Source organism: Marmota flaviventris, chromosome 1, assembly GCF_047511675.1.
Source record: "Marmota flaviventris isolate mMarFla1 chromosome 1, mMarFla1.hap1, whole genome shotgun sequence".
Taxonomy (NCBI): Eukaryota; Metazoa; Chordata; class Mammalia; order Rodentia; family Sciuridae; genus Marmota; species Marmota flaviventris.
The window spans coordinates 62,581,153-62,597,679 of NC_092498.1; the positions used below are offsets into that span (position 1 = coordinate 62,581,153).

Consider the following 16,527-nt stretch of genomic DNA (forward strand, 5'->3'; position numbering starts at 1 on the left):
CACAAATGATTAAACAAAATAATTGGGGGGAAAAAGAGGTCTAAAAGAAGCATTCATATAAGGAATGTTTTCATTTTTATTTAAGAAAAAATGCCAGATGAATGCCGTAATTTTTACAGTGGTGTAAATGAAAATAGTATTTTGGCTTTTATTTGTGAACAGAAAATACTGGGAAATATTGCCCTCTGGTTTTATCAATAGACTATTTGCTTATTTATGGAAATGTTTGAAAAGAAAGGTGGCTTTTAAAATTTTTCAAGAAAAATCTTATTCATAGCCAAGTGATATTTGCACTATTTCATGATAAGAAATGTTTACTTAAAGTGTATTGAATATTAACTTCCTGAGGTCTGAACAGAGAAGCACTGAATTTTAGCTTTTAATGGAAGGGCTGTTAGAGTTCCTTTAGTTCTGTTCCCTCATTTTATAAGGAACCAGGCTCAGGGAAGGTCAGTAAAACATTGCATACAAATTTACAGAATTGGATTTCTCTTTTTCCAATAAATAACTATTTTCAAGATAAGAGAAAAACTATTGGACTTAAGAAAATATAATGTTTTAATTTGCACATTCTTATTTTATCTGTAAGGTCTTTTCATCAGTTACTTTCATCTAGTTTTCCCTGTCGAGTCATCTGCTATTTTATCTAAATTTTCCACTTAATAATTCATAACTCACCCAGTCAGAATTGTTGTATGTGTGCATTGTTGCTCATCAATTCTATGCGCCTTATTCCAGTTAAAATAATAACAATAAGATAAAGGAAAATGAGGTTTTATATCCTATACAAAGATATGTGCATGAGTAAATGATTTAACACCACAGAATTTTCTGCTGACATAAAACTTCTGTTTTCATAAAAATCCCAGACCACTGTGGTTTTACTTGATCTGAAAAATATATATATACTGGTTTAAAAAAAAATAGCTATTCCTTTCTTTCCCCCTTGTATTATCCATTTCCATACTTTAAAGCTATATGAAGAGGGCAGCAAGTTTAAAAAAAAAAACTAGCTTCTCATAATTCAAATTCATTTAAAATGTCACATTTCCTAAGTGCCATTTAAGTGCCCAGCAGAAGGGAAACTGAACACTAAGCCCTTGAACAGCTTGCTTGTGAGGCCCTTCACAGAGTCAGAGCCTAAATCTCACCAACACAACAGAATCACATTATTCACACTCAGGAAAACCCACATGTTCCCTGATCCATATAAATATTAGCTAATAAATAGTATTGGATAGAAAAAAAATGCTAAAATTAAACATGTGGATATGTGGGTTTTATTTTTATTATTTTTCTTAGTTTAATATGTAGAGGTTTTTGTCTCTTTGGTGTGTTTTTTTGTTTTTTGTTTTTAAATCCAAGAAGGTTGAGATTCATTTTCAGGAAGATTGCAGCTGCAGTCATGCATAAGGTGCAGTCAGGTGCTGCTGTACACCTGCAGAGCTTTGCAGACAGCCTGACTCAAATTGAGCATGCACCAGTTGTCCCTGTAAAAAATAAATAAATAAATACAAAACGCCTTTGTGCTCTGTTTTAAGGTTTTCATAATCTTTATGCTACATGTCTTTTTTTAGAGATCAGTTTTCAAAATATTATAAGAGTTTAGATAGATCATTTGTTTTGTACTTGTGATAGATTTGTTTTTCAAATTGTTACTGAAGATTTTTATATTCTTTGTAAAAACTCAAACTTTACAAGACTATATATATTCCCTTAGCTTTTATCCTTCTCCATCCCCATAGTTCCAGAAATGTAGAATCAAAAATGAAAAACAAAAGATTAAAAGTAAAAAAAAAAAAAAAAGAAACAACCAACAAATTGTTCAGTAATTATGTCAAAAAGTAATTTGGCTTACAAATAGAGTATCCCATATTGTTATTATTTTATCTCTTCTTTTTTACTTTGATTGAAAATGTTTTGATTCAAGATAATCGTTCTAAAATAGGGCTTTAATATGAATTATGGGTTAGACTAATGCTCTGAAATGATAATGACAGTAAAGCAGAATTTCTAAAAACATTAACAAAATGTTCCAAGCCAGAGATAAAAATCATTGGTTCACTTCCTAAAGAAAGCTTAACTGTTACAAGCTGAAAGCACTGTTAAATATTTGCAACTATACCTCTGATTGCTTCCACAGCTATCTGAAAGAGAATACACTTGTTACTTCCTTTTCTTACTGATTTATCAGTGGTTCAAGGAACTGAGTTTTTTAGAGAACAAAAGCTCCATTTCAGTTTTCCATGTCCTCTTTTACCCACCAAAAAAAAAAAAAAAAAAGATCATTGCTGTGCTTTCTGAAATGAATACTGAGATCATAGCTAGTTTTTCTGGCAGTGTTAACTGTGCTTGATTCATGAAGCGGTCTAATTTTTTTTTTTTTTTTTTTTGGTGGAAGGGTACCAGGGATTGAAACCGGGGGTGCTTATGCACTGAGTCACATATCCCCAGCCCTTTTCTATTTTATGTATTTTGAGACATGGCCTCATTAAGGTCTCACTAAGGCCTTGCTTAGGGCCTTTCTAAGTTGTTGAGGCTGACTTTGAACATGCAACCCTCCTGCCTTAGCCTCCTGAGCCACTGGGATTACAGATGTGCACCACAACACCCAGAGCTTATTTCACTGTTAAGCCCCAGTGTCATGTTGAGCTACTGGTGTTCTCTTTCCTTGAATTACTTACTGTCTTTTGGTACACTACTGTACTTGTCAGATGCTTAATGACCATGTGATATGTCTGATCTGGGAACTGTCATCATATTTATCTTAAAACTATTAAGTGATTGTTAACTTTAAGGAAGTTTACTGTTAAAAAGAGAATTTACGTTTTTAAATTTAGTGCATCTTACTTTCTGATTTTTTTTTTACTTGTTAAAGATTGTGTTCTTATAAATTATTTTGATATAAGTTTATAGATAAGCAAGTAAGGATTCTAGGTCTTAAGTTCTCCTATTAAGTAGCTGTATAAAAAATATGTACTAATAAAAAAAGTCCAATGAGGAAAATGAGGCACCAAGAATAGAAAGAAGGGTGGACGGACACAGTTAATACAGGTGTATCCCATCAATTTGTACAATTATGTGTTAATAAATAAATTTTTAAATAATATATATTAATAATTATAGTTTAAAAACTATCTTAGAATTTCTATCAGGACACTCCCCCCCCCCCCCCCCCCCCGCAAAAAAAAAGGATTCTTAACAGAGAGTCTATCACAGCCTTGCTCTTGGTCAAATGCTTAAAGATAAAGCAAATTATTGCCTATTTAAAAAAATATCACAAAGGTTAAAACTATAAATGGTGACAAAGGATAATGGCAAATGTTAAATCAGTTACTTGATACTTAAGAGCAAGCTGACTGTGAAATTCATTTTTCATCCTAGTTAAATGTACTTTAAGTATTTTTTTTTTCAGACCACACTCTTCACTTATTTAGGTAAAATCTAGCTGCATGTTTTAAAACTGTCATTTCAACATCAACCATGTCCTAAGATCAGTGAAGTTGACTCTCACCATGATTCCCAGGAAGTCCATTTATGTTGCTCCATTTGGGCTTCTTGGGTGAGGTATATTTTAATGGAAAGTATTTAATTAGTAATTAGTGCTCTGGTTTATTGACTTACAAAATAAACACAGGTTTTTCTAGAACTTCAGATAATTTTGTCTTTATTTGAGTTCTGTTAAATTATTAGCATTGCTAATCTATGATTCCAACTTTGCTTCCCCCTCCCCCAACCTTTGTTTGTTTGTTTGTTTGTTTTGGTACTGGAATTGAACCCAGAGATGTTTAACCAATGTGACCACTGAGCTAAGTCTCCTGCCTTTTTTTTTTTTTTTTTTTTTTTTTTCAGTTTTGAGATGGGATATTGCTAAATTACTTAGGGCCTCACTAAGTTGCTGAGGTTGAACTTGAAATCCTCCTGACTCACCCTCCTGAGCCACTATGCTGCCATCACCCAGCCCAACTTTTCTTTTTATTTTATCCTCATTGGAGAATGGATGAGGGCAGAAACATGTTTAGAATGATTCTGCTGGGAACTCTCTATGCAGTCATCATCTTGTAGTTCCAGTGTATTTCATGTTATAATTCTTTGGTTTTAACCAAAGAGTAAACTAAGGTTCAAATTTATTTGTGTGTTTGGCATTAACAAATTCAAAATGAGGCAATAGGGCATCTATTTTAATTTAAGAATTCATATTATCATCTCTCTGAATGGACATTTATGACCCATGCCCATGTGGTTTACTTTAATTAAAGAATCAACAGTTTTATTAAACCATTTTCAGATACAGTGTTAATGCATCCTTCTATTAGAAAATTTGCATAATGTACAATAAATATATATTCCTTTACTATAAATGTGTAATAGGTTTTGGAATATAGTGTTCTGCTTATAAGTGTGAAATACAAGTTGGTCAGTTCTGTACTGCTCAGTCTTGATCACAGTGGTATTAGGTGACAGTCCAAGGACAGGTAAGCACACAGCTCAGGGTATTCAGCCTCCCCTCTATTCCTCTCTCCAGAAACCCAGTGAAAACTCAAATTCATTCCCTATTTGATGCTAGTCAAAAGTCTTATCTTTTTTTTATGGAGAACATACTACTTTTTTGTTTGTTATTCTTTTAAACAATAGAGGAATTCAGAATTTTAAAAAAACATATTAAATAATTAAGATATTTCTGTCTTCTTTGTCAAACAGTGAATAATGCTTTGTATTTTATCTGCCTTTTCATGGAACATTTAAGACTGATAAAAATTAGTGGTTCTTCCAGTGATTATCTTCATCTCTCTCTCTCTAAATGCCACTGAACTGTTAAGCAAAGTCCAGTCATTTCTGATCTCAATTCCCAGTTGTTATTCTTTGACTTAAGAACTAATTGACTTTCAAACATATGTTCCCCAGACCAGTAGTATCGCGTCTCCCACCTATTGATTCTCATTCACTGAAGTTTGAAAATCACTGGCTTAGACCAAAAGTTCTTTGTTCATAAGAAATACATGAAGGATCCTCATTTAGTTATATTTCATTGATTAAATATATACATTGAAGAGATTTCTTCTGGAGTCAAATTACTTATTAAATGACGACTAAAGTTCTTTTATATTTACGTTTTCCACAAAGTAACTGGTAGATCTACATTTTGAACATAACAAAGTCTATTATTCCTTTAAAGTGTTAATATTCTTTAGGCATGGTTTATTCATTCAGACCATAAAGATTTGTGAAGTACTTGCTATGTGTGTTCAATGTTCGGATGTAAAGTGAACAAAAAAGAGAAAAAAAAAAATTCTTCATCTTTACATTCTTGGGGTAGAACTGGGGTGTGGAAGAGAAAATAAATTATACAAATTGAATATTTATGAGATGAGAAGAGCAATAGGGAAAAGAATAATTTATAGGAAAAAAAAATACTTGGTAAGAGGATCTGCTCACTTCCCAGGCTGCCATGACAAATTACCATAAACTAGGTGCCAAAACAAGTAGAAATTTATCTTCTCCCAGTTCTGGGAGCTAGAAAGTTGGAATCAATATGTCAGCTAGGCCTTGTGCCCTTTCAAAGCTCTAAGAAAGAATCTCCTCTCCTCTTCCTAGCTAGTTGCTGGTAGTGGCTGGCAATTCATGGCATTTCTTGGCTTGTAGCTATGTCACTCCAATATTTACCTGTTTTCAGGAGTCCTTCTTCCCTGTGTGTGTGTGTGTGTGTGTGTGTGTGTGTGTGTGTGGTTCCTTTTTGCTTAATAATTCATTGCTCAGCTTACCTTTCTGCTCTTGTTTTACTGTGAGCACCAGAGAAAAATAGAAAAATAGAATTGAACCTTTCACACTTTTCTTTATAAATATCTTCCACTGTACATCTACAATCATTGCTTACAAGTTCTGTCTTCTACCCAATTCAGCCAACTGGTTGTCATTTTACAATGTATAACATGTCCAACAGCCCACCTTTGGTACCAGGTAACACTAAATTGCTTTGGGCCTCATTAAGTTGCTGGCTTTAAACTTTTGATCCTCAGCCTCCCAAGCCACTGGGATTACAAGATATAATGTGTTTTTATTTCTTTTTAAGACCTCATTAAAAACAGCCTCAAGGTTGATCTGTCTACCAGCATTCTGTTCATGGCAATATATGCATTCCCTAAAACAATGAAAGCTTTCCCACTGTTCACTTCCATCTGAGTCTTTAATACCTGTATTTCTATTACCCATATCTTCAAAATAGTCTAGATTTTTTTTTTCTTTTCTTTTTTTCCCCCTGTGAAGTGCTTCAGGATTCTTCTACTTGCTGTTCATCTTCCAATTCCAAAGCTACTTACACATTTTTAGCACCCCTGTCTTGGTACCAGTTTTGGTATTCTCTGGAGAAACAGAACCAATAAGTTGTGTTTATTTCAAGGAATTGACTTCCATGTGGTGATGCTGATGGCCTGTAGTGCAGGTTTACAGGCTCAGAGACAGGCTATTGTGCAGTCTTGTGGAAGAGTTTCATTTTATTCTGAGAAACCTCAGTTTTTGCCCTTAGCCCCTTTTGACTTGATTGCAAGAGACTTGTCCATATTATTGAGGACAGTCTTCTTGACCTAAAGTCAGCTGATTATAGATGTTAACTGCACCCAGAACATTCCTTCACAGCCGCACCTAGAGGAGTGTTTGATTAAATAACTGTAATAGTTTAGTCAAGGTGATAACACAAAAGTCACCAGCACAGAGAGAAAATGTGGGATGGGTTGAGGTGGATTGTTATAATGAAAAGACAGAGAATAGGTAACATTTGATCAGAGTAGTTTTCTAAGAAAAGGCTAGCTCTCTGGTTATCTATTATTTTCAAGTCATGTTCTAAAGCAATGTTACAAATGTTTATGCAATTAAGATAAATATATTTTCTTTTACTTTATTCTTGTTTGACCTCTATTGCCGTTTTTTTGCATCTTATCCATTTTGTATTCTATCCTTTTTTGTTGCTGTTGTTTCTTATCCATTTTGACTTATGTGGTAGAATTCTTTTGTTATGTGGCACACTTTAATGAAAAATTTCTGGCTAACCAAAACAAAGGCTGCATTTTTAAATGATGATATAAGTAACAATAGTAGTTGATGTGCTCAGAGTTGGTTTATAGGCCAATACTGCTCTGTAGGGAAACTTCTTTTTGCCTGGGAATTAAACAAGGGACTGTTTTAATTAGTGCACCATCTAGATAAATGGAGCTTTTAAAAATGTACCAGTTTGCATGGTGTTTCCATTATATAAGTGGTTATTTCTAGGTTGCATAATGTAGTCTATGCAAATTTAAACTTTTGCTTAACTTTATAATCTCTTGCCAGGAAAAAGAGGAAAAGGCCACTGTCGCTATGCAGTTTGATAGTGTTATTACCTCCTTCACTTACCTGTAATGGTCCGCTATTGTATATTGTGTAAAAGCTTAGGGTTTTTTTTTTTTTTTCCCACTCCAAATTCCATGACTATTCAGTAGGTCCACCATTTGTTTCATATTTTCAGTTCTCGTTTTTTTCATACCATAATTTTATTTTTTCATCTAGGCAAGTTTTTTGCCCTTATTTGAATTTGATTTGCTTATCCTACATTTTCCTACCTGGAATTGTTTCTCCTTTACATGAAAGTAATAACATACTAGCTCTTGCCTCTGAGAGAAACTCACAGTAGGAAGTGGAAGTCATGCCCTCTGCCCCTAATGTTCCATGACTGGCAAATTGAATTTGTACTCTTTGATCTTTGTATTCCCCAGTTGCTTCATGTGACTTCTCAGTGTTTACATGTAGGACAGTCCTTTCATTTGTATTTGCTTTAATGTCCTAAGTGTTCTCATATGTTAATGAATGTCTTGTTTGTTGAGGGTGTTTATTTTTATTAGAGATACCCACTTTGCAATCAAAGATGTAAAAAAAAAAAAAACAGACATTTTTCCCTTTGAGAAAACCAATTTGTGACATTGTTTTCCTCCCACTCAGTCCTTTTCTCCTTTCTTCCCATCCCACATTCCTCCAGCTGTTTGGAGCATTTTTACAGAGCCCCTCAGAGCTTTTGAACATGTAAGGGATGTCAACCCATGATTTTTGCTCTTGCAGAATGTTTGATGTGGGAGGTCAGAGGTCTGAGCGGAAGAAGTGGATCCACTGCTTCGAGGGAGTGACAGCCATTATCTTCTGTGTGGCCCTGAGTGACTATGACCTGGTTCTAGCTGAAGATGAAGAAATGGCAAGTACAACCCTTTTTGAAGCTGGAGCATGAAATATGCAGAGCTGGAGATGGTGTTGCCAAGAACTTTTCTGAGAAAAATTCTTGAGAAATTCTTGCTTATGCCTAAATTATTTGAAAGTTCAGGCTCTTTTCTTCAACTTTTCTGTTTGCATTTAAGGAAAGAATGCTAAAGAATCACAGATGCATCTTAAGGAAGAGATTGAGAGTCAATTTTACCTCAACCCTGTATGTTTAACTGTGCATTTCCAATATGCTGTACTTACAGACTAAATGAAAGTAAAGTTAGGTCCATGATAATCCAAGACTCATTTTTTCTTGTTATTTCTGGCAGTTTAGTAATCTTTGATGTGTGCTATGCTTTGTAATTTTTAGATATGTTTCATTGCCATTAATTTGGAGAAGTAGAAATAGAAATTTAAACTATTACTTTAAATTAACTTTAATGCAACATGGGGGAAATAAAAAAGAGATAGGCTCAGTTTGTGTTTTTAAAATCAAGTATATACAATTATAATGCAGTAGGTACAGTGCAACACTATACTTTCTTTCATTTCAGCTCTATGAAATATCTCAGTGTCCCTGCTGAATACAGACCCTGGAAGGGCAAGAAACAAGAATTGGAAGTCTTCTTTCTTTGGAGTGTTAGACTAATTGAATTTCACTTGTTAAATTTAATTTATTAATCTTTAAAAGCTCCACTTACCTCTTAATGAAAACAGAGATGACCTCTATAATCATGAATTCTTTTCAGATGTTCACTGTTGGGCATCAGATTATAACATCCTGCAGCAGGATGTTTCCAGGCATAGCACAGAACTCACAGCGAACACTCAGCAAGTAATTATTGAGTGCAAAAAGCCATGAGACACCTGTCTCGCCTAACATCAAAGTGTGCTTGTTCTGAAATGGTAGAAATTCATTTTAGTGGAGAGTTACCTCTTTTTCAACTAAAAAGCCCTGTTTTGTTGAACATTGTGTTTTCTAAAAATAGTCATCCAGATCCTTGCTGTTAATAAAAACTTGATTTTATTTTTTATTATAGAATCGAATGCATGAAAGCATGAAATTATTCGACAGCATATGTAACAACAAGTGGTTTACAGATACATCCATTATACTGTTTCTAAACAAGAAGGATCTCTTTGAAGAAAAAATCAAAAAGAGCCCCCTCACTATATGCTATCCAGAATACGCAGGTATTTTGCTTTTCTTTGAATAACTTAACATGTCATATATTTCTAAGTAAAGCTTCCCCTACGGCAAGATTTCAGTTGATTTAAATCTCTCAACTTGGTAATCCTTATACCTTGAGGGGATATTATTTATCAAACTGCATTTGAGCACAAGATGTGGATGAGATTACTGAAAATGTGTTCATTTTATGGAAAAGCGGATTGATAGATAATTTTCAGTGATGACTACAAGTCTTCATAAAGTTAAAATATTGGTTTGTTCATCCAGGAAACATATCCCATGAGAGGTATTGTGGGATGCACATAAATAAAACATGTCTCTGTTCTCTGTCTGAACTCAAAGACTGACATACTCATAAACAGACAAGAGCAGTGCACCATACCACTAAGAAGGAACATGGGCATTCGTATAAGGAATAATCGGCGAGACAGCTGACTCTGGTTCCATCAGAGAAGGTTCATCAGAGAAGGTTTCTTATGAAATCTAAACTTCAATAACGAGACTGTTGATGATGCTTTAATTTTACTACCATGGGAAAAGCACTGGGAGTGAAAAAAAAATAGACTTGAAGTACAATCCTAGCTTTTTCAAAACAAGCTCCTTGACGTTGAACAAGACTTACAATTTATCTAGGCTTCAGTATACCATCTGTAAAATCAGGAATTGGGTTCATACATTGTTTTGAATCTAGTCTGGCCCCTCCTAACCTGCAATCAGGAGCGAGCACTGGGAATAGAGCTACTTACCCTCCCACACTTACCATCTTACAGCTCCTCTCTTACAGAGTAATTCAGTTCTCATCTGTTTTACACATTGGGCTTCTGAATAAGATTTTATTTTAGTAAAGAGAACTCTGTGCTTTAATTGCAAAAGTTATAGCTACCACTGACTTAAATGATCTCTAAATGGAAATATTCTGAAGAGTTTATTACTTACCCTTGTCTAGTCTTTCCTGCTTAAAAAAAAAAAAAAGAAATCTCAAGAACTATTTCACTATAAACAACATTTTTAGTCTATCTTAATAATAATTAATAGTTGTACCATTAATAACTGCCATTTCCAGGCAATATTAGGCAATCCAGTATGTCAGTACTTGGATTGCTCAGTTCATATAAGTGTGAATGCTTGAGCTTGACAAACCCATAGAGGCTAGTTCCAGACCCAAGTCGATTGCTCTCCTGCATCCAGACCACTAATAATGAGGCTACATTTAATCAAATTCTCTGTGGAAGCAAAAGGGAAATGCTGCTCATTATTACAGCACTTTTTTATGTGTTGTGAAGCTATACTTTGGTTCACAATAATTTTATACAGTGACTTGCTTAAAAACTTGTTTGCTTTTGGAAAGTCACGTTATCCTAAGTTACCTTATTCAGAAAGATTTTTAGTGCTTATTAGGAATAAAATTATTTATTGTTCAAATTCCAAGATTGGAGTAATTCAGAATAAGGTAGCTCAGTTTTCCCTTACTTGAACATGTTCTTCAGTTTATTTTTTATTGTTTTTTTACGTTGAAGTAGCTATTATGTATTAATTCATAAAAAAGTATCCAAATTAGTCCATAAATATTGTATACCTATAGCAATTTTACAGCAACCAAGCATGTACTTGTTAGCCCTTTCCTTGCCACGTATACAATGTGTTCAAGAATTTTTGCTTATGTTGTCAAATTAGCAAGAATTCCTGATTTCAGAATCTTTGCCCACAAAGATTTATTAGATCATTATTTCATATTTTCAGTGTTAAGATTATAATTTAAAATCTGCACTGCATGCTATAAGTATTGATTCAGTTGCTGCTTACTTCAGCCTCAGCTCTCATTCTTATGGCTGTTGCTTCCTATGGAACAAGCCTATCTGGCCCCCAAGCCACACCCTCATTTGTGTCTCCAGCCTCTGCCTGCTCCTGTGCTCTCTTCCTCTACCTCTTTTTCCTGTGTTGCCATTTCACTGGCTTCCATCTGCAGTCCTGCAGTCCTTCAGCACTCTGCCTTTTCACAGACTTATCTGTTCTCTGACACATTCTTGTCAACTTGAATTTCTCTCTGGAGCCCCAGGCTCGAATTAACAACTGCTGGGTTCCCTCTACATTTCTTAGCACCTGAAATTCAAACTAAGCTCATATTTTTTACTCAGATCCCTTTTAATTATATCATCAGCTTCTCAGTTCTTCATTCTTAAAAATGTTCTTATTCCTTTTTTGTATACTCATTTTTGTTAGGAAAGTTCCGTCACACGTTCAAAAATACCTATCACCTTGAAGCACACACTTTGCTGTCATTTTCTTAAGACTTAAAGTCAGATTAAGAAATGTGCTCATTGGCTCAGTCCTGTAACTTGTAGCTCTTTGGTATAGTAATTTAACCAACTACACTAAATATTTATAGTTAATGAGCACTTAGTGTAAGCTCTTTCTCCAAAACATATTTTTAATGAAGGGGTTATAGTAATTTCCTTGGTCCAAGCAGACACTGTTCATTGCTTCAAAATTTCAGAGCACTAACCTTATTATGCTTTAATAAGATAAAAATTGATTTGTTAAAATATATGATTATCTTCTAGCAACATCAGAATTCAAATGTAAACTTATTCAAGTTTTACTACTTCTTTGTCCTTTATATAATGAGTTCTGTAAGCCCAGCATCCCTATGGATTTTGTCATGCTTCATTTACAGAGTATCATGTAAGACATGAAAGGAACTGAGCAAGCTATAGAAGACGATGTTTATCTTTGATGTGTTCACATTCTTGGTTAGGAGACATAATGCTGAAAAGGAATTTGAGACCCTGTTAAAACAATGTAACAAAAACTGAAATAGAGTGTTTCCACAGTCTTTAGGGGGTTTTAATGATACAGAGCCCATCTGAATTGGGGTAATTAGGAAGTTAGATGTAGTGATAATCGTGAGCAAACCTGAAAGCCTGGTTGGGGAAATCAGGTGGTACAGGACAGTGCAGAGGAAAACGTTCAGCAACACAAGGGGCAGTTTGTATATTGGGTCCTTCTGAAACAAAGGGAGCGTCAGATGGGGAGTAGAGGGCCTCAGAATAGCAATCCAAAACAGACTGGGTAACAGAGGACCTTGAAAGCCAGACATATAATCTTGGATTATTAGTACTAAATAGGGATTTAAATTATGTATTCAAAGGACCATTTTATTCAACTATTTTATTTATCATATTGTATTTATTAATATATTTTATTGCAGTACCATTATATGTATATAGACAGTACAAGTAAAGTATTGGATTTTTAAAAGTGAACTTGCAAAGTGAAAAGTGGAGAAGTAACATCCACCACTGGAGTTAGGAGACTATTGGAGGGTCACAGAAGCCCTTTCATGCCTCCTCCCAGCCTTAACTGATCAAGTACCTCCCTCTCATCCTTCCAGTCGCAGAGTAATCATTATCTTGACTTTTGTCCTCTTCTGTGTATTTTGAATATTTTCTAAACACTTGTGGGATCACACAGTATGTAGTGTTTTTGTTTCTAGCTTCTTTTGTTGAACAAAACATTAAGAAGATTGATCTGTGTTACTCTGTGTTCCTGTGGTACTTTTGTTCTCATCACTCATTTCTGTATGGCAACATGTTGTATGAATATACCAGAATTTATTAGCCAGCTACAGTTGACGAACTTTAGTACCACTATGAGTGTTTTTCATATGTCTTCTAATGAATATGTACAGATAGTAGTATCTAGTGTATACTAAACTTGCTGGGTTAGAGCATGCATGCAGTTTTCTTTAGTATTGCCAAACAATTTCTGAAGTCTTTAGTCAGTAACTTGAAAGTAGGAGTGTGTCATTCACTATTTGTAATCTCAGCCTTAAGCTACATTGTACATGTTTGTATGATTTTTGAATAAAGAAAAAATGATAAATGTTAGTTAATGTGTAAATAAGAAAGGGGGTAGAAAAATCAGCATTCTGTCAGCATTATTGATCTGCCACTGGACTAGAACTGCAATAGCATGACACCATCAGGCACTCTAGTGATTCAGTTTGGGCTGTAGATGATAGAGGATAAGAGTAAAAAGAAGATTGGGCATTTGGAGATTGAGGTCAGAACAAAGATCACAACAAATATAGAATACTGTGCAAAGGAGATTTTAGTTTTAAGGATAACTTATAGTCCTTAAAGGTTGTTAGGTGTTTTTCATTTAGAAAAGTCCTCTCATTCTCTAAGGCAAAATGCAGTTACAGAGTCAAAATTTTATATTCTAAGATCCCTTTTGCTTAGCAGTGTAAGTACTTTAACTTTTTACATTGTTTCTTTGCTTTTCCCATCTCAGGATCAAATACATATGAAGAAGCAGCTGCATATATTCAATGTCAGTTTGAAGACCTCAATAAAAGAAAGGACACAAAGGAAATATACACCCACTTCACATGTGCCACAGATACTAAGAACGTGCAGTTTGTTTTTGATGCTGTAACAGATGTCATCATAAAAAATAATCTAAAAGATTGTGGTCTCTTCTAAGTTTTGCAGTTAATAGTAAAATGCATTTTCAAACCAAATGAGTACTTATGTATGGATCTCTCTAGACTAGAGTCTTGCAGCAACACAGAATGTAGTTATACAGCAGATGCATCTGGGATCTGACCAAAGTGGTTCTGTTTTGTTTCTTTACCTGAAAGTAACAGAAGGACCTTTCTTAATTGTGAAATATGGTCCTGAATGTGAAAATGAAGGACAGTGTTAACGCTGGGCTCTAGTATATTGATTTCTGTGTAAGTGTAAATATGCAAATGTATGTATAATGTATTTATAACTTTTATTTCCCACATTACTTTTAGGTTTAAGAGTGGCAACTTATAATTCTAGTGTGATGGCTTTGGAAATAACATAAATATTAAGTACCTTGTACTGAATGACAGACTTTTACTGTATTTGCCAGTTTTAAAAAGCTTTATTTATGTTCATGTCCTATAATTTTTAGATACAATAATTGATATTAGAAAATGTCACAGCCCCTTATCTTGATTATATGTATACTTGGATTCATAAAAATGTTATTTGTACAAACATTGCACAGACTATTTTAATAACATGATTTGTTCTTTGAATTTAATGTGTTTTATTGAAACGTTCTTAAAAAGGATGAGTATACCTGCATTTGGATCAATTATTTCAATATGTATGCATTTTAATCATTCTTTTATTTAATGAGTGCATGCTGCTCTGATTCTACCTTAGATTTAGTTTGAAAAACTAAAACTTCAGATTTTTGAGGATATACTATCTTAGACTTATAAACACATAATTTTTATTCATTTGGTTTGTTTTCACTTTGAATTTTAATATCTGGATAGTATTCATGCATTACCTTAAAGGTGATGCCAGATTAATTTTATACACTTTAAATAACTACATTTTTATTTATAACTGAGTTTAGGTGGATGTTGAGAGCATTTTGTGGGTAAAAAAATAATTTAGCATAATGAATTTTGAGACATTCATTTGTGTATTTCCTTTGGGAAATCCCTTGTACTTAGCATACATAATAGTTTCTTGTTTGCAGGATAACACAAAAGATCTTTGAATACTCTATTGCTGATATTTTATGTAAGCTTTAAATTCACACATGTAACTTGTTTCCAATTTAATTATAACACTATGTTAAAATGACTTTTTTTCTTAGATACTCAAATTCTCTTGTTGAAATTTATATTTTTTTCTTTTTAAATTATACTGTTATTTCTGACAATTAAATGGACAGTAACATCTAGAAAATGAGTAATAGTATTTAACAGAATCAGTGATTGTGTGTATGGTCAAATAAGTGTTACATTATCAGCTAGATATTGAACATTGGTAGAATCATTTTTCTTTCGATTATTTACAAGGTGTCTCTGTGACCTTGTTTTAACCAAATGAACACCACTCCCTGCTCCCGTTCCCCCGCCCCCTGCTTTTTTTTTTTTTTTTTACTCATCCTGAAAAACTAAGTCTTTCAGTAAGTGTTGCTGGTAAGTGGTTCTTGAGTTTAGTTATGTGTTGTCATTTTGTTCAAGTATGTTTGTTGAAGTATGTGTATATGTGTGTGTATGGGTAACCATGAACTACATTCATATCTGTTTCATTAGGGGATTTTTTTTCCTTTGTAAAGAAATTCAAAGTTAGCGAAATTCCTTAAATGTGTTAGTTTAGATTCTTTATGTGCCTTTCATGAAAGATATGTTTTCATTAATTTTACTGATGGAAGACCTGTAAGATCCACATTGTGAAGCTATCTATGAAATTTAAATTATGAATAAATTTGAATGATGAGGAATATGGTTTTAAAAGCCACAAAGAAGCACATACTGGTGACCATCATTGGTGAATTCTTGAACTTTATTCTCTGTGATTGTGTTACTAATAAATCCTAATAAATCTAAATTTTTAAAATTTTACAAACCTGTTGGCTAAACCCAATATGCATTAGAATTTAAGTATCATTGTATTGTATATTCATTTCTTCTTTCACAGTGCTCTTTTTGCAATTCTATTTCAGAAGCTTGAGTTTGCCTGCCCCACTTGTTCTCATATTGAAATATGATGCCATGTTTGGGATTACCTGCTTGAAAGTCTTTTGAGAATTCGTCACCTGCCCCAGCTCAGTGTGCCCCAAACTAAATTCATCATCATTCTCCTCCGAATCCAGTTGTCACCCTTTATTTTGATATTTTAGCTACTGCTGTAGTTTGGATGTTGAGTGTCCCACAAAAGTCCATCCTTAAAGTCATGGGTCTCTGGATGGTGCTATTGGGAGGTGGTAGAATCTCTGAAAGCTGGGTACTATTGAGAGGTCCTTAGTCATTTGGGGCATACCCTCAAGGACATCTTTTAATGTTTTGGGCTTTTTTATTTTGTTTTTCTGTTTTCCATTCCCATAGCAACCTGATGAACTCAGGTCTTTGCTGAACTTCCCAATTGAGATGACAAACTAAATTAAATTCCATCTCCCACTTCTTCCTCCTCTAACTCAGATTAGTTAATGAAGAGCTGTGACTGTTTTGCATTCTGTGCAGTCACCTGCATTGTCTCTGACATGTCAATAAAATGAAATATAACTTAGCCTCCCATTCAGTGCTCTCCATCATCTGAGCCCACTTCATTACTCCCTGT

At 34.0% G+C, this 16,527-nt stretch overlaps 1 protein-coding gene across 1 annotated transcript in view; it reads left to right on the forward strand.

The window, feature by feature from the left end:
• Window positions 1–15,347, forward strand: part of Gnai1 (G protein subunit alpha i1) — an 84,043-nt gene extending 68,696 nt beyond the window's left edge. The window contains exons 6-8 of the mRNA XM_027926518.2: window positions 8,086–8,215; window positions 9,261–9,414; window positions 13,706–15,347. Of these exons, the coding sequence (XP_027782319.1) occupies window positions 8,086–8,215; window positions 9,261–9,414; window positions 13,706–13,896 (475 nt within the window). The 3' untranslated portion in view covers window positions 13,897–15,347. The remainder of the gene's footprint in view (window positions 1–8,085; window positions 8,216–9,260; window positions 9,415–13,705) is intronic.
• The last annotated feature ends 1,180 nt before the right edge of the window (window positions 15,348–16,527 follow it).